The sequence below is a fragment of the Aplidium turbinatum genome, chromosome 9 (genome assembly GCF_918807975.1).
Source record: "Aplidium turbinatum chromosome 9, kaAplTurb1.1, whole genome shotgun sequence".
Classification (NCBI taxonomy): Eukaryota; Metazoa; Chordata; class Ascidiacea; order Aplousobranchia; family Polyclinidae; genus Aplidium; species Aplidium turbinatum.
In genome coordinates, this window is record NC_137480.1 from 26,261,800 (window position 1) to 26,280,384 (window position 18,585).

Here is an 18,585-nt window from a genome sequence, read left to right on the forward strand (position 1 = left end):
AATTAATGTAAAAATGGGACAAATTATTGTAAAAATGACCGATTTTGCTGTTTGGGTAACGATTGGCAGACCAATATTCATCTTCGTTGCATTTTCTTTCATCAGACCACCGGACACGTACTGGTTCAGAATATTGTGATTTGAAGATGTACAACCCACATTGTACAATGTTGTTGAAATCGAACTAATCCGTGACTTTCCTGACATGAGCTTGACTTGGTTCAAACAGTTGATGAATTTGAAAAACTATTGTAACAAATTTGTTCTCATATTTACCCTGATCGTCAAAGCCGTGGGTCAGCTCATGTCCCACCACTACTCCAATACCCCCAAAATTCATCGCTTTGGGAGACTTTGCGCTGTAAAATGGTGGACGGAGAATTCCAGCTGGAAACACTGAAAATTGGCAACACTGTTATAATAAAATGCTGAAAAGTTTGAGCGTTCATCAGGATAATTATCTTTTATCAGACTAATATTATCACACTGCAGGATGTAACTTAGCAAATTTTATTTTGCATGTGATTCGCTCAGAGGATGCACATTGTCATGATGCGCGAAACATCAGTGAAGTAATAAATCAACTCATTCGTTTTTGCTTTTACTTTTATCAAATGAACGTTGCAACTAGTCCTGTTATCATTGAAGCAAGTGCAAGGTAATGGAAACCCAACGACACGGAAAACAAGCAACCCATCGTTCAATAAACGTTCAGCAACATCAATATTACGCAAAGTAACCGCAATAATATTTACCGATGATGTTCTTGTGGGGCGAATAGAAAGCGTTGACGGTGGGTGGAGTCACTGACCAACTGAAACATAGATTTGAACTTCACTATGAACTTTGCCTCAAAACACAAAATAAAGCCAGTTCCACTTTGATGAAGAATATGGTGAGCAGACAACCTCGCTCACAGACTCTTGTTGGAGAGCGCAGACATTGACGAGTCACCAGGTCAATTAATCAGTCTTCTTTTTTGTGCACCATGCCTGTCCAAGGCTTAAGCGTTCATGCACAGTTCTTTCCAGTTATCCTGGTATTTGACTGTAGGGGAGGGTGGGGTGGTTTGAACCACTTTTTTCAATATTCCTAATGTCTGCTTCAGGATTCAATTTTTCAGCAATTTTTTTGCATGACATCCAAGTCTAGGATGTACTTGAGCAAGCCCAAAGTGAATTTGCAAATGAAATTTATTACAACGAAAAATATAAAGTATTTTCAGAAAGTTCTCAAGTGGTTCAAATCACCCTTGGGTTGGGGTGATTTGAACCACTCAAAAGGGTGATTTGAACCACACTGGGGTAATTTAACCCACCTTTTTAAAGTTGGATAAATACACATTGTTTCACAAATAATCAATGAAAAAGATGTCTCAAACATTTACAGCGGTATAAGTACAAAAATAATAAAAAACATGCAACACAAACAACGACCAGTAACTGTCAATCAACTGTCTCGTAAGAGTAATTAAGCATTGTCAACATCAATATGTTATCATTCCAAATTGAACTCTTTCAGGCAACAATTGAATATAAAATGGCTCTCCCTTCTTGCAGTTCCTCCCGCTTTTTGTGGATTGGGTAAAACTTTTACTATGTCGCTTCGTGGAAAAGACCCTTCATCATTTTCTTTGAATGTAAATGATGGCTTTCCACTCTTATTTGTAGATGGAACCTTTTGCAAGAAGCGAGCTTCAGGCTCCTCGTCGATTGTGCCCACGTCATCTATCTTGCCAATGTAATGACGTGTGTTCTCTTTGGTATTAAATTTAACAACAACAAAATCTCCTACAGCAAGTTCTTTGGGATTTTGCTCTTCATTTACACTACTTCCACTCTCTGATGCTGTGTCTGACATATCGTCCAAAGGAACTGCATCATCCTCATCAGAACTTGAGCTTTCATTAAGAGCTAGCACACGTTTTGTGGGGGGTTTCTTTGGCTTTGGTCTAATAATTTTTTGTTTTCTTCTGAGCAATTTTTCCTGCTTTGCACGTCTTTCTTCGTGCTGAATTTTTATTGCCTGTTTTTCTGGAGTCTCTGTGAGAACCCGACTTTTTACTCGTTTCCTTTTGCGTTGAACTCTTGGGGTTTTGCTTGATGGTAATGGAATAACTTCGTTGGGTGGTATGAAGCTTTCTGAGGCGTGATATTCCTCGAGATCTTGCAATGAAGATACGGGTAAATGTGTCGCACCTTCAAAGAAATAAGCATTATCAGTTGATCGGTTAGCAATAGTGTTGGGAACTGCGGCCATAACATTAGCTTCATTCACTTCAGGTTGATGGGAGGTACTTGTTTGGGGATTTGGTCTATCACTCAGAAGTGATGGGGCAAAATCTGTGTCTGTGAATATACTTTTGTTAAAAGGATATATTCCTGTAGAGGCAAAGCCAGAAGTGATGTTCCTTGGCGTCATAGCGTTTAAAAAAGCCTCCTTAACGCATTGTGGAATGTCATAAATCCGAAAAGTTTTGTTGTTGTAGGTTCGCATCCATCCATCTACAGCCTGGTTGTAATAGCCTTTAAATGGCCCAAACACTGATTTATCAAGCGGTTGAAGTTTGTGAGAAGTGTGAGGAGGCAAAGTCAGCAATTCAATGCCACTTTTATCAGCAAACTCCACAGCCTCCCAAGAAACGTGAGACTCATGGTTGTCGAGAATTAAGAGGACAGGTTGAGAGGGGGAACAACCACTATGTTTCACAAAATGTTTCAAGTAGACCAAAAATTTTTCTTCGTTAATCCACCCAGATTTGGTACCTTCTCCAATGGATTCTGCTGGTCCATGTCTAACAAATTCCTCCTTATATCTTACTCTTGGAAAGATAAACATGGGGGGAATGGCAACACCTGAAGCACTGACAGCACATACAACTGTTACAAGTTCTCCTCTCTCTGCAGATGTCACAGAACCAACTTGTTTTTTTCCTTTCGTTGTCACGATATGATTTGGTCTTTGCACGGTTGTGACACCTGTTTCATCAAGGTTGTATATTCTACTTGCAGCAAAGTTGTACCTAAAACACAAAACGATACAATGAAGCCTTTTTCAGATCATAAGAATTGCTAAGTACAAAGCAATGTTAGGCTATTGTTACGAGACCTGTCCATAACTCTTCCAAGGTTGTCGAAAAACTCCCCAACAGTTGTTTTGTTGAAAGCTGTCGCTCTTCCTAAAGACGTCGCTTCTGGTTTACGACATGTCAGATGGTGTCTCTCCTTGAAACCTTCAAACCAGTCAATTCCTGCAAAAGTTTATGGGAAAGAATTGAGAGGTGGTGTGTGTTGAGTAATGTCGAAAAAACAAACCAATGTGATCTACAATGTGCTACCGTACACAATTTTCCACACAGAATTAATAAACAAGTTAATCGTGTCTGATTAACGAAACGTCGGAAAATAAATGCAGATTATCACTAAAAACACCTTGTGATAGTTTTGCTTATTTTACACCAGAAGAGCGTATCATGTTATTGAATTAAATGCCTGGTGAACAGTCTCATTCAATTTTTAAACAACATAGGCTTAAAATAAAACAAACCTGCCATCTTAGAAACCACCCAGTTACTTGGCATCTGAATGTTGTTCTTGTCAGCCAAACTGAAAGCCAACTCACGGCATTTGGTGCGTGTGAGTCCGTGAAATCTATCGTCCAGGTGTTTTATGTGCTGTGCGAGCAGACTTTCCAACTCCCAAGGAAACACCAGACTTTTTACCTTCGTTCTATTATAGCCAATGTTTTCTGAGAGTCTACCATTATCAGATCCAGGACGATTGCACTCTTTGTAATAGCGACCTAAAGTGGTCCTGTTAATATGTCTTCTTTTGGCAACTTCTCTGATCGACATTCCATTCTTTATTTCCTCCAAAGCAAGCAACATCTCCTCACGAGTGGCTGATGCGTGGCTTGTAGTTCTAACATGTTTGCGAGGCATAGTGATGGAAATAAAAACTTAAATTCAACTAATGCTTGTAATTTACTGTGGCCAATAGGAATACCCTGTGTAAGCAATTCGCAATATTACTACAGTTAACATAGACTGTATAGCCTATTTATAAGTAGCCAAATGCATACTAAAGCACTAGACTTACAATACATTGACTACTACAGACCGCAAACTATTTCAGAAGAAGCTACTAAAACTTATTTTCTTCTGGGAGGTTTGAGCCACCGGTTCAAACCTCCCGAATCAACTGGTTCAAACCTCCCTGTTGCCACCATTTTAAGAAACTTGTCTAATCAGCTATTAAATCTTTCACTTACAGAGCATTTGCCAGCATCATTAAACACCTTTTAGATAGGACTACTCATGGTAGTATTAACTATTGCCTAAGTAAAACAGCGAAGATGGCATGCAGCTACAAACTGAAATTCCTAAAATTTACTTTTTGCAAGGAAAACAAGTTCTAACCTGCTTGCGCTAAAATCGCTGCTGCTATCGCTCTAACGTAGACATGCTTTGGAATCACTTTACTTCCTCTGTCTACAGACATAGTTACGTCATTTCTACTTTTATGGTATCCGCAATAACAGCCATGGTTCAAACCTCCCAGTGGCTCAAACCTCCCCACTCTCCCCTATTAAAAATTGTTGCAATTGCTGTTGCACAACAAATTAATCTTGCAGGAGCGATAAATCAACATCAGGTCAGAGATGAAGTTCTGACGGTGGAAATCGAAGCAACGTACTGGCTGGGCTGCTCCTCTGTACGCCTACGCTGAAACTGCCTGCTCTGTATGGCGCTAGGAGCAAGATGCCTGCGATGGATACAGCGCTATGTGAAACACACTTTGCGATTATTGCTGGTACTCGCGGTTGCAACAGAAGACTACAACTTTATTAATGGACAAGCTTACTCGTCACGCTTCACTGGTTTTCTCAGCTCTACCATCATCTTAAAGACCATGAACTTCATCGAATTGAGGTGGAAGGTGAAGAAGTCCGGAGGAGATGGAATCTTCAACTGAAAATATTCTCAACATTGAAACACAGTTAGAAGAGTTGGAGTTAAAGATCTTCTGTATTAGGATTGAAACAGAAGCATGGTATTGCCAGTCACAATAGGTTCCGCGCGTCATTCTTGTTTGTCGCTTCACAATTTGATGATTTTTTTACCGACAAATTAGCGCCAGTTGCACAACAACTTGGTAGCTTCGTTCAATTTATAGAGTTGTTAACATTGAAGACAACTTTGACTCCATCCGCTGGAGAAACACGGATTCTTACGAGATCGGCATGACGTCATACGAGTTGTTTTCAGCAGCATGTACGATTGTACGTACCTGCACTGCGGCAGTATAATTGCCTAGTACACGTACATACCGTTTGTTCAAGCTTAGCCCCTTGCTAAAGGCAGTCGGGCTGACTGACGAAACGTCGGAAAAAATATTGTTGTCATTTATAACATCTTGTGGTAGTTTAGCAAAACGTGCCACATGAAAGCGATGGTGAGAAGTCTCATGAAACAATCCAGCTGGTTGTTGTCAAATAAACGACAATGTGACTACACAAGGAACCTGTTTGTACTCTGTGTCCAGGTAGGTCGTGTTCAAGATGTCGTCAGAAAATCCGATGAGGTCTTCAACAGCTGTCGCCTGCAAATTACACAAGCCACAGGGAGGTCATAGCAGATTAACGACATCTGAAAGACTTGTGTTTCTTGATAGCAGAGTGCAGCAAGAATTGACAGCGATAGACATTTGTCTCGCCAATGAAGTTACTGCCTATCGCAGCCGTTTCTCGCTACATTCGACAGCCGAGATCCATTTGCTTTTCGAAAAGTCTTGATGCCTAGTATGGAGGCTACAACGGCATGGTTAGCGAAACGCGATGCTCGCTATAGTCAGCCTTCTGCTGACGTTAGGTAGATCGCTGTATCTACATCGTACCATGAAACGGAATGTAAAAAGGAACAGGTCAAATGAGCGATGCTAGAGGTCAGGGGTCAAGCACAGTAACTTGCCTCGTACGACACAAAAGCTATGAGGTCATAATGGTGACTTACTTTTTCGGATGCTCTCTGCCTCGTGATTGGATCCATCCACTGAAGCGTGTCGAGGTTACGCTGGAACGCCGATTTGATCGCGCCGACCATCTCCTCGGCCTGCGCCAAGACAAGTATCACTGTGAGCTCATAGAAGGCAGGGGCGCCAACCGAGGCTCAGGTGGCGCAATCGATGTACACTCTTGAGCTATTTACCATTAATATTACTGAATACGCTGAAATCTGAAATTCTTTTCAATTACAAATATGGATGAATACGATGAGACAATCCCAGTTGCAAGCACGTGCAGGGCAAAGCGGTTTCAACGTACGGATTCCTAACAATAAGAACTGAAGAAATACGATATTACATGTGTCGGATGAGAAGGGAAGAGCAGCAAGGATATTGTCATCAGACTACTGGTGGCATTGTTCATTGTTACGTCACTTCAAACGTCAAGGTAAGTGATTGTGTTGAAGGTTGCCATGGTGACCAACATGGACAAACCGGTTTAAACTAGTTCATCTTGTTGCCGTACAGTTCTCTAGCACTCCACAATAACGCAAAGTCATCATGGCTTCAGTTGGTGGAAACATAAAGTAAGGGATATCGAATTATATGGTTGGCAATGATTAGCTTGATGATGCTCTACAAACTTGTTGTGATGAAGAGAGCCGGCTCGGGGTACTTCATTATGACGACAATGCGTGTGTGGGTTTTGGAATATCTGGGTAGGTTCAGTTGGAACCGGGTTCGACTCAATCCGGGCCGGGTGCGATGAAGATGACCGCTAGATGTCACCACGTAGCAAACCTACGTCACAATCGACACTCACTGATTTTTTGCTTCGTTTATCGAACTCCGCCCGCACGAACAAACGACCAAGCGCTTGCCCCACTGTGCTGTCGACGACGTCCAAGCAAGTACGCCAACGCTCTCGGCAGTTCTGTGGTGCAGAAGGGATTTGTTAGAAAAGCAAACCTCATTCGACATTGCAAGTTTGTTGCACAACATCAACGCCGCCTTGGTGAAAACTACAGCAAACCTATAAGTTTGTACGTCGCTCCTCTTTACTCAATTAAGGAGGAAAATGGAAATGCTGCGGTTTAACATTTAGATTCAAGAATGAAATTGGAAATTAAACATGAGGACAGTCCCACTGCACAGTTGATGCTGCACAAGCCACGGAAACTCACAAAGTCTGCGCCGTACTTGACTTTTCCCAGCTTGTTCCTAGCATCGATGAATGGCTGACCTAGGGTGCCTGAGGTTGCCTCGACAATGAGCCAAATGACGTAATTCTGTAGAATTCTGCAAAACACAACAGATCGTGTCGAAGCAATACAGGCACGTGAATACATGAACGATGAAACACCCTGAGTACCCCAGGATTCGAACCACCCTTCATCGATCTATTGACGTGAGTGATTCAAACACAATGACCATCTGCTGATGTGGATGGAAGCAGAAAACACTAATTTCTTGTAATTGCAACCACGATAAACCCTTCCTACGTAGTGGCATTTTGGACTCGAGCACAAATTAATGTTTGCGTTTTGTCGCTACTACCTTTTTCTAGAGTAGTAGACCCCACATGTTGCAAGTATTAATTTTCACTTTGATAGTCAGAGATGGAAATAAACCGAAGTCCAATGACATACAACGCTTACATACAACGCATACAACGAGACCGAAACGGTCCTCCAAATTTCTCCAGCGGTTTCCCAAAATTTGGACTTACAACTATAGTAGAAAAGTAATGGTTGTTTCTCGCTATGTCTTAAGCAAATATGGCTATTTTTTGGTATTTAAATGAAACACTTGCGGTCTCTTAAAACTACTTAGCGGTCACCCAAACCAAACCTTAAAAAAAACCTGGTTATATATATACTGTATATGGTATAACATGGTTATACGGACCATGGATTAATCGTCATGCTGAGGGTGTGGCCTGTCAAACAACACAAGGCAGTTATAGAAGGGTAGGTAATAGAATGGCGAGGAATGGATCGGTTGCTCGTTAGATGCGGCAAGCATACCCACTACCCAGTGATGACGCAACAAACTGCGCATTATGCTTCAACAGTGCTACTGACCTGGTCGGCGTCTTGTACACAATGCTCGATAAGTTCTTCATGTAATCGATGGACAAAACAACCACCGGTTCGTTGTCGTCAATTGTGACGTTGGCGATGTTCTTGAAAGCCGATTGGACGATACCCGACCAATCAACGACCGGTGTTATATCCTGTGAATGCAACAATGCAGTATATAGATCGAAATTATCTGAAACGGAGGCTTCCCTGCAACATGACTCACCACTAGGGTGGATCGTTTTTCAACTTTTTTTCTTAATCGCTTATTAATAGTGCGGAAAAGTTGTGCACTGACATTGTAAGCACAACACAAAAAAAAAAATTCAAAAATTTTTATATCTTGGGGTGCCCCAAAGAAGTTGAAATATTGGAAAAAGTGAAAAATTTCCAAAAATTTTAATTTTTGTTTTTAGTTTTTAATCGCTTCAGAAAATTTCCGGAAAATGAATATTTACTTCGCATTGCTGATGTCATGGTTGTCTGTATCCTGTTTAATAACATCAACATTCACCAACGTTTGCTTCCTTCCTCTTAGTGCGGGCCTTTTGTGTGTTATGTGTACTGTGTATGCAACACAGCACACACTTGACTTACTGCAGGTTTCAAGCTGTATCTCTCTCACGCAACTACTGCAGATTTCAAGCTGTATCTCTCTCACGCAGCTACTGCAGGTTCCAAGCTGTATCTCTCTCACGCAGCTACACGGATCGCAAATCGATTTCATGACGACGACCACGACTCTAATTTCGTCCCACCATACAAGACCACCGGTCCTGTGGCGATGCGTTCGATGGCACTTATGTGGGATCGCTATGCCATCTCTGATCGAGCAGCGGCTGCTGTAGCCTCTGCTGCATTGCATGACGTAGGTATGGTAATGGTTAGTGCTGATAAAACTGGTATTATTGATAGAAACAAAGTTCGTAGATTAAGAAGTAGAAATCGAGAAGAATTGCAAGAGTCCAGGTCGGACGTTTCACACGGTTTGTATTTTGATGGCAGAAAAGACAAGACAATAAAGATTGAAGTAGATGATCATGGGGTGTCTCATAGAAGATCTGTTGTTGAAGAGCATGTGTGTATTATTATCGCCGAACCTGGATCTTAGTATTTTGGCCAAATACGTCCAACCGTGGGAACAGCCAGAAGCATTGCCGACTCCATAATATCAGCAGTTCATGATAGAGAAACAGTCACCAGCTTAATAACAGCCGTGGAGTGTGATGGTACGTCGTAAATACGGGTCATGCAGGCGGTGTTATCCGACTGTTGGAATTAGAGTTTCGAAAACCTCTGAAATGGCTGGTATGTCAACTCCACGCAAACGAATTACCCCTGCGGCATTTTTTTAAGTTTTTGGATGGCAGTACAACTGGTCCTCGTGGGTATTCCGGACAGATTGGAAAGGCTTTACTTACATGTGATAAAATGCCTATCCGACGATTTGAATCAATACCAAGTAATTTTCCTCATATGGGTGTGACCGAGTTAAGCACAGACCAAAGATACCTCCGGGATATTTGTCATTGCGTTTGTACAGTAGAAATTCCCAGTTCACTCTCCACAAGAGGTCCAGGTAGGCTAAGCTTAATCACTCACGCTGGCTAACTGCGGGGAATCGCATTCTGCGGTTGTATATAGGGACCACAGAACCCTCTGATAATTTAAAAACGCTGGCTACCTTTGTCATGAAAGTATATGCTCCTATGTGGTTCGAAATAAAGTGCAATCTACTCTGTATCAGCGGTGCTTTTCATCTATGGCAAACCATCAGAAAATCTTGCTACCTGTCGGATAAACTAAAGGCCATTGTCGACCCTGTTGTTCAAAGAAATGGATTTTTGGCAACAGTGAAAACATACTCTTATCAATGCTGTTTGACAAAGAATCACATGTGCGTGAGCTGGGAATACGCCGTATACTGCTTGCACGAGAAACTCCCGTTTACACTGAAATCCGGCGCTTCAAACTGCCAAAATTCAATTTTAATGCTGTCAGTTATGTTGATATGATATGCTGGCAAACCGATAACGACAAAACCGAACCTCCAATAACTATGAAAATGACAACAGAGAACTGTGGTCGTTCAAAAACATCAACACGAGCCAACATTCTCTCAATTTCCCCTGCCACACGCAAGCAGTCGAGCGAGGTGTCAAGGAGGCCTCTGTTGCAGTATGTGGTGCCGCTAACCGTGTTGGATTCATCAGAAGTCGGCTACAGTCCAGCAAAGACATGGCCCGTCTCAATACAAAACAAGATTTTAGATTATGTTCTTAAAAGGTTTGCGCATCTTACATCTACTTGTACCATAATTCTACTTGTAAATATTGATTTTTTGCGTAATTTACAATGATTTGCGGGAGGCAGTGGAGTTACCAGTGGCGTAGCCAAGGGGGGGGGGGGTTACAACCCTCCCTTTGGCACGCGTGTGACGTCACGATATTGAGAATGATGCTTTCAGTCTAAAAAAATTGCTTAATTTTAAACAAAATTGCATTAAAAGAGCAAGTTTTGCCAATACCAAACATCTCAGTCAGGAATTAGCAACAAGAAAACATAGAGACTTAGCTTTATTTCCGAAAAATGCCGAAGAAAACATGATCTTATCCTTTTGCTATGCCATCAGACACCAACATTTTACAGGAATATTCGTAACCACATTTTTGTTGAAAATGCTCTTAGAATGCACCAAATTCAAAGTAATTTTTCAAAATTTTCTGGGGGAGGCCCTCCAGACCCCCCGCCGTTGGGTCGTCAAAACCCCTCCCTTTTCAAAATTCCTGGCTACGCTACTGGCAGTTACAAATGTGTAAAAATAGAATTTTTAAAAATTTGGAATTTTTTTTTGAATTTTAAACTTTGTTGGGGCACCCCAAGATATTAGTTTTGTGGAAATTTATTTTTGCGTAGTGCTTACAATGTCAGTGCACAATTACTGTTCCGCGCTCTTAATAAGCGATTAAAAATTAAACCAAAAAATAAAATTTTTGGAAATATTCCACTTTTTCTAATATTTCAACTTCTTTGGGGCACCCAAGATATTTAAATTTTTGAAATTTTTTTTTGTGTTGTGTTTACAATGTCAGTGCACAACTTTTCCGCACTATTAATCAGCGATTAAGAAAAAAACATTGAAAAACGATCCACCCTACTCACCACAGCTCGCTCAAGCAATGCCTTTGAAAGCACAGCCTGCGCACTGCCACTTGCTTCAAGGCCTACCAGGCTATGGCATATGCGGTGTTCCTTAGTATTATTTTGCGCTATGTACGTGCGACTCAATGTTACCAGAGACACGTTAAACTCACACAACAAAGAACGCTCAGTCATAATGCGGCTTCTTGTGTCACTATTGATCGAATGAGGTCAAACCAACGTGACAATACATGACTTTGTCACCTTCATATCCTTCAATAAAACTTTATTGTAATTCTTCTCTTCATCTCTCTGCTGCTCCAGAGGCTGCGCAATCTTGGCTAGTTCCCCTTCCAGCTGCAACAGCTCCCTCATCTGAGCGTCGCTGCTGTTCCTGTCGCCACCGAGCAGCGTGGCGATGGTGGTCATGTACTCCAGTGTGGCCGACAGGATCTGCAACAATCGAGCGACGCGTCATTGGCGTGATGTGTCGTGTGACGTCACATACAAGATATTGTGTGCGGGATGCAACGCGCTGTTTCAATCATCATTGGTCACCATGAGAAAGCCGGCGATTTACTTCAATAAACTCAACCAAAGCAAGGCTGGGTTGCTTTAAAAAATCACGGGTTTCCTTGCTGGCGGGTTACGGATTTCCTCCGCAAACCAGGTGCACCCGCTAGGGGTTGAACCCAGGCCTGGCCAGCTCGTAAATGCACGTCACACATGATCTGATCTTTACAATAAGGCTGACAGATTGAAATGATGCAAATTTGAGAGGAAACATTGTGTGGATACGTCATTACAATATTTCAAAAGAGTTTTACCGCCAGACCATAGCAATTAATATTCTGTGCTCGCACATGGCGCCACCTACCGGATCATTGTCGATTGTCTTGTTGATGTAGAACTCCTTCGATCCTGCTGTAAAACTTCCTTCGCTGATCTAATAACGGAAAATAAACGTTGAAACGACCAAGTGACAATGATAAATGCGAAAGCACATTTCCTAAACACACAACTAGCGCAGATGGGAGGGAGGGGTGTCACAACCACACAACAACCCATTTTGCTCATTGACAGGAGCGCACAAGTTTTATAGCACGCCGCAAACAAGCCAAAGGACAACTGCAACGCTGAACAAGATGAAACATTTCTTAGTTAAGAATCGTGGACAAGCTATGTCAGCGGTTCTCTTGCGGATAAAACCTACAAAAAGAGCAGCCATGAACTCACAAGCAATGAAATAATTTCCGGAAAGCGTTCACAGGTAGGCAAAGCACAACAATATGTATAATTTATTACTACAATGCTCAAGCATGTTGAGTTGTCGCCCCTTGCGTGTCTGTGGTACAACAGAAAAGCACACGGCATCTATTTAATTATCTGCCATGTTTGTTGTATCCAGGCTTACACCGGTGGTTGAAGATTTAGATTTAGTGGACGGGAAGGCAAGGAAGCTAATCCGTGTCCACCTTCAAGCATGTTATCAGTGTTTTTCCAAGACACAGCTGCGTGTTTTCAGTTGGGATGCCAAATAAATTGTCTTCCCAACGACATGTAAGCGCTCCAACTCCCCACCGTGTCGCACCCAACCTCGGTTCCACGCAAACATACATGCATACAATGAAATCGCCACATGCTTACTGTTATGACGTTTGAGTTGGATTTCCTCCCATCAGTTCCCACCGAGATGTCGAAGAAGGGAAACGCTGCAAGTGGCGCTAGAGATCTTAAAGTCTTGTTGAAGTCAAACTCGGTGAGGTTAGCTGGGCCAAGTAGCGGCCACCCTCCAAACTGTGATAAACAGAATTACATCAACTCAGATAAAAAAACCCGACCTTTCCATATGTAGTCAATGTCAGACGCATCAATGTGAAAACGATTCATCATCAAAATGCTCGATACGTCATACAGGTCTGGTCGCATAAAATACTAATGAATTTTATAGAAGTGTATTTACCAAGACATAACCATGTGATCTGGGCGGGAGCCGAACCACGTTCCTTCGAACGCTGAGCAGTGAGCACTGACAATTGTTTGTTATGGCGTTTGAACAGAAATTCAGTTTGATGTCAGATTAACTGGTTTCTTACCAAGAGAAGGTTGTATTTGGAGGCTTAAAAATCTCCTGTCATGCAAATTGCTGATGATGTATCACAAGTAGAGTTGTAAATGCAAAAAAAAAACGTGTTTTTTAAAAAAAAAACTTGGGCCAAAAAAAACACGCGTTTTTTGTTTTTTTTCATATTTTTCAGGAAAAGTTGCAAATTTTTTACAATTTGCAGCTTAGTTTCATTATAGTGGTCTTGAAAAACATTAAACTAGTAAAATTGGTTTTATTGGTGTGCTGAAATTCCTAAGTGTTTGTGCTTGGCAGCAGCATATGTTTTTTGCATAGCCCTATAGCCTTCGTTGTTTCACTTTCTTCTTCATTCTCAGGCATGTTTGTGGCAGTAGACCTGACAAACATTGAATTAATGCAATTTGATACATGACATAATGTAGATGAGTTAATTTCTTTTTCCTTTTATGGAAGTGCCCTTTATGGAAGGTAGCCTACGATGTCAGTATATCGCTAGGCCTACCGGTTATTCTTGTACACACTCAATGGGTTGACGAAATTTTGGCAAAAACAAGATGGCAGTATTCTGAACACACATTACCTTGTTTGTGGTAATATTGCTATTGCTATTGCCAATAGCTTATTTAAACATGTTTTTTAACTGATAGCTTAACAACGATGTATATGCTTTATAAATGTTGAAACATAAGTATTCTTTTCGTGTGTTGTAAAAGGTCTTACACACTTTATCATTGATGCTTCCTGCAGATCATTTGTGACATAATGCAAGAGATCTTATCACTAATATTTTTAGCTGTCAAAAGTAAGTGCATTTGTCAGAAAAGGTTTAGGTTAATGTTCCTTTCAAATGCCCACCACCCATGTTGACTATTGCTAGTAACTACCAACCATGAATGAAGAAATTTTCCCTTCAAAGTGGAGTTTTTTTTTCAGCACTGCTCAGTGCTCAGTGTTCACATTGTGAATAAATGCTTCATAATACTTTTCCTGACAAGAATAAAGTTTTACCCATATTCCCGCAATGCAGGATAAAGATACCAAACAAACATCAAAGATGAAAACTTATTTTATTTGGGAACTACGCTGGAGTAAAAAGGAGTGAGAATTGACCTCTTGTAGTTACGCACCAATAAAACCATGATGCGTAACTTTAATTTTTTTTTTTTATTGAGTAGAGGAAAGATTGATGAAAAGTTTGGCAAAAACAGAAAAGTGCGGAAGTCTCAAAGTTCTGAAAACTACAGTAGTTCAATTTGGATGGATAAGTGCAACCATACTTCTTTTAAAAATGTCTATGACAGCACAATGGTATGACTAAGGGAAAAGAAACATGACTATGACATCACAAAGGAGTATTGAACCTCTTCAGGGAAAATAAAAAACATCAAAATGTTTCCATCTTTCACTACATTTAAATGTGATTTGGGCTAAAAGTTGGGACTTAAGCACTACACTGCTTTTGCCAAACTTTTCATCAATCTTTCCTCTACCCAATAAAAAAAAAATTTTTTTTTTAAGTTACGCATCATGGTTTTATTGGTGCGTAACGACAAGAGGTTAATTTCTTTTTATCTGAAAAAGTAGTAGCCAAAACTTGTTTTAATGTTCATTAACAGATAGCCCACCCCAGAAAACATGGGGTAGAGCTGAACATCATCCAAATATGTTGAGCGGTTCTTGAGATATTGCCATTTTTCTATTGCTCCTTATCCATGAAGCCATCTAGTGGCTAAGGTTACTTCACTTATAACTCGAGAACCGCTTGTGTGATTTTTATCAAGTTTGCACCAAATGCACATCAACTGGAACAACCTCTTGACGTTGTACTGGAAAAGGTGTGGAGTGCTGGTCAAAAGTGCCTGTGTTAAGTAGAAAAACAGGACACTGACCACCTGGTCCTAACATGCCCATTAACCAAAATCCCAGGTGGCTTCGAAACTGTACACGAGTGTGGTACTGCATTTAACAACTGGCTCGACCAAATTACAGACAATACTTGAGATGTGCCAACCATAGGACACTGTTACTACTATTTGAGACAATGAGAAATCTTTATGGCTCGTTTGTTGAGACTTGGAATCTACAAAATTGCAATGAAAAAATAGGCCTATACCAGACATATATAGTCTGATTTAAAGTAAGTTATACGAGTTATGAGACTGTTTCTTTGTTGAAAGAGACGCTATTGCAATGAGTTTACCCTAATTGCTGCATATTGTGACATTTAATGTCAAAATAGGTAAAAAAAACAAAAAAAAACGAATTAAAAACAAAAAAAACGATAAAAAACAAAAAAAACGAGCTCGTTTTTTCAAAAAAAAAAAAAAAACGTTTTTTTACATCTCTAATCACAAACGTTTTCAGATCCGTAGAGCAACGTTTCGTTGATATTTTGCAAAACTTTGATATTAATAAATAAAAATAGCAAATATCATAGTTTGTAATATTGCCAGAAAACCTTAAAGCAAACTAGAGAATGAGCTAGTGCAGTGGGGATAATAACTTGGTACACAGGAAACCATGTCGGAGCTACTGACCTTGTTGATGAAGGAGATGAGAGGGTCAGCCCCCACCGCATTGATGCTGTCCATGTCCAGACAAGACCGGTACATCGCCCGCGCTTTCTCTTCAGCAGACGACTGTGACGTCACATTGGACTCTGGTGAAAGGTTACAAAAGTAAGTAATCCCACGAGAGGTTAAACAGTCAACCCAATCTCCCACGTGAGGGGAAAATGTGTCCTAACCTTGACAACTCTCATGCACATACGTTCATTGCGATGGACCCTGATTAAAGGTTGAACGAGAAAATGCCGCAGAAGACGTTCTCTAGCTTTTTGATTTCTGAGTTGCTTTCTACGTCAAGACGGTAATAGTGTGACATAACAAACCACTGGAAACAGTGACGGAACAGTGAACATAGTCATGGAACAGTGGATATAGTAAGAATTAAAAACAGTGCAAAGAAGAGTGACCTTCAACTCGACTCGATAGTTGAAGGGAACGGGCATTAACTCCTCAGACCATCGCCATGGATGACATCGCAGCCCAGAAGACGAACAAATTCTTTTATAACAATTAAATGTTTCACATTGGAGTTTCTGATTGAAATGTGGCGAACATTCTGGCGTATTATGTTTGAAACAAATTACAAGATTTGAGTCAAGTTACTTTCACACCAATTTGTTTAACTAACATTTCACACAGAACAACTTGGCACTCTGCCAGTAAAAAACAAGAAACACTTCAAAATGGACAGATAAAATCTCAATGATTGGTGTAAACAAGATAATAATCAAATAGTGTCAACCACCCCAGGCTCCGACCTTGCTTATGTTGACTAAAGTCGCTTAGACGTAGAAGAGACGTTAGTTGACGTCACTATTTTGTTGTAGACAAAGCTGACATTGTGGCCAAGCATACATGCCTAGCCAGCAAGTCAGTCTAGTTACATTGATTCAACGTCTGCAGGCATGGAATCAATGTAACAAGGCACCGCTTTACTGGCTGGAGTTGATCACGAATTGTGTCGCGTGTGGATTGCCTTGTTACTTCCGTGCAAACGTTCCTTCACGACACCAAGTGCGTGCAGGGTGTCGAACCCCCAACCTCTGCTTGGCAATGTGACCAATCATAGAGAAATTGACTTTGCACGAGGAAAGCGTGCGGTTCATGCAGGCGGCAATTCAGACTCTTTAGTTTTTAGAATACCACAAACAAATGATTGATGAATGTAAAAACGGGACCGATTCTTGGCTGGAATCGTTTGAGTGGTTACCCTGAGGGATTTGCCACACGATTTGCACCTTCAAGATCAAACTAGGGTTTTGTCTTCGTTACAAATTGTTAAGAAACGGAATCTACGGACACAAGAAACCAAAGATTAAACTTCCTTGCCAGCAAATCAGTCCTTTTTACATTGATGACAAATGTGAAAAATGGTTGATTCGCTGACTGGATTGGGAACCCAGAAATGACGACTCGTTCCAGTCACAAGCTGAGATTCTCCGCAAGGGATTCCACCGAGACGAAACCAATCAAACGAGATGCAGCAAAATGTGCACTGATCGATAAGCATAAATTATTGATGACGTACCCAGCATTGCTTTCATGATCACGTGGTTCTCTTGCCACAACGTGTTGAATGTGCTCCATCTGCACGCACATGACGTCGGTTAATTCATTAAGTCTGAAACCCGCACAACATGACACGTTCATTCATTCACTCCGTTTGAAGGTTAACGGTCTTCTAAGAGTCTCGTGGGTCTTATTCAAATAGAGTATCTTCAATCAAAATCATAAGTACATTGACAATTGACATACATTGTCAAGCACAATTGCATTGGCTGAGGGCTTATTAGGAGGGCACACCTAACGTCTCGAAAAACATGAGCAAGATTGAATTCATCATTCCATGTGATACCGTACTTCGCATTATTATAATATCACTGTTTTACATAGCAGAATGCAGTATTGTTCTCCACCATAGTTGTACATGGTTCTTTATTTAGCGATTAATTTAATGGGAAAATGAAACGTTTGCAGCCGAAGGAGGTTGACATGTACTGTTCAAGCTAAGTCTCACCAAACGCAGAGCGATCATGATCTGGTTCTATGGCATTATCAGGGCGAGTTGAGCACAACCTCATAAGATGGCACTGCAACGTATAGGCTACAGCGTCACGTTAAGAAGTATTTTACTGTAACATTCTTACATGGCCTGTCCCGGAGGTAAGGGGTTCCTCTTCTGCCACCCCCCACAGGCAAACTGATGGAAGTCCTGACAAGGGTCCATCGTTTCGTCCAAGGATAGCGCCACCCGACTCGCAATTTCAACGCAGTCCCGTGTCACGCATGGCTTGGTCGTGTTCTGGTCGAGTGGTGACGATGTAGTGAACAATGATTGGCTGCATTGTTCATCTGCATTAAAAAACGTGGCAATTAGAGACGCATACGGTAGCGCACTGCTGTGACGTATTCAAAAAATATACAAAAAGTCAAAAACATTTGATAACTCGTAAGGATTTCTCTGCCTTCCAACAAACATCCAAGATGATGGCAAGAATATCAGATACAGCAAAAAAGACTAAGAGATTAATTTCGTTTCGTCTCAACGAAGGGCCACATGATCTCTAGGCAATGGTTAAGCGACATTTATGCAGTGATGTACGCGCATACAAAAAATATTGACGCCGTCAGCGCAAACGCAAACGTTCGAAAAACCATACGCCGTATGCGTCAACGTAACTTGTAAAAAAAGTTGGCGGCATCAGTGC

General features: G+C 41.1%; 1 protein-coding gene across 1 annotated transcript in view; it reads right to left on the reverse strand.

Moving 5' to 3' along the window:
* Positions 1-18,585, reverse strand: part of LOC145777118 (endothelin-converting enzyme 2-like) — a 37,183-nt gene that overhangs the window by 6,499 nt on the left and 12,099 nt on the right. The window contains exons 4-17 of the mRNA XM_082588413.1: positions 18,025-18,229; positions 17,406-17,464; positions 15,848-15,969; positions 12,872-13,021; positions 12,102-12,170; positions 11,489-11,677; positions 8,087-8,238; positions 7,187-7,301; positions 6,826-6,936; positions 6,011-6,109; positions 5,523-5,600; positions 4,863-4,969; positions 756-814; positions 277-396 (exon numbers count right to left, since the gene is read on the reverse strand). Coding sequence (XP_082444539.1) covers positions 277-396; positions 756-814; positions 4,863-4,969; positions 5,523-5,600; positions 6,011-6,109; positions 6,826-6,936; positions 7,187-7,301; positions 8,087-8,238; positions 11,489-11,677; positions 12,102-12,170; positions 12,872-13,021; positions 15,848-15,969; positions 17,406-17,464; positions 18,025-18,229 — 1,635 coding nt within the window. The remainder of the gene's footprint in view (positions 1-276; positions 397-755; positions 815-4,862; positions 4,970-5,522; positions 5,601-6,010; positions 6,110-6,825; positions 6,937-7,186; positions 7,302-8,086; positions 8,239-11,488; positions 11,678-12,101; positions 12,171-12,871; positions 13,022-15,847; positions 15,970-17,405; positions 17,465-18,024; positions 18,230-18,585) is intronic.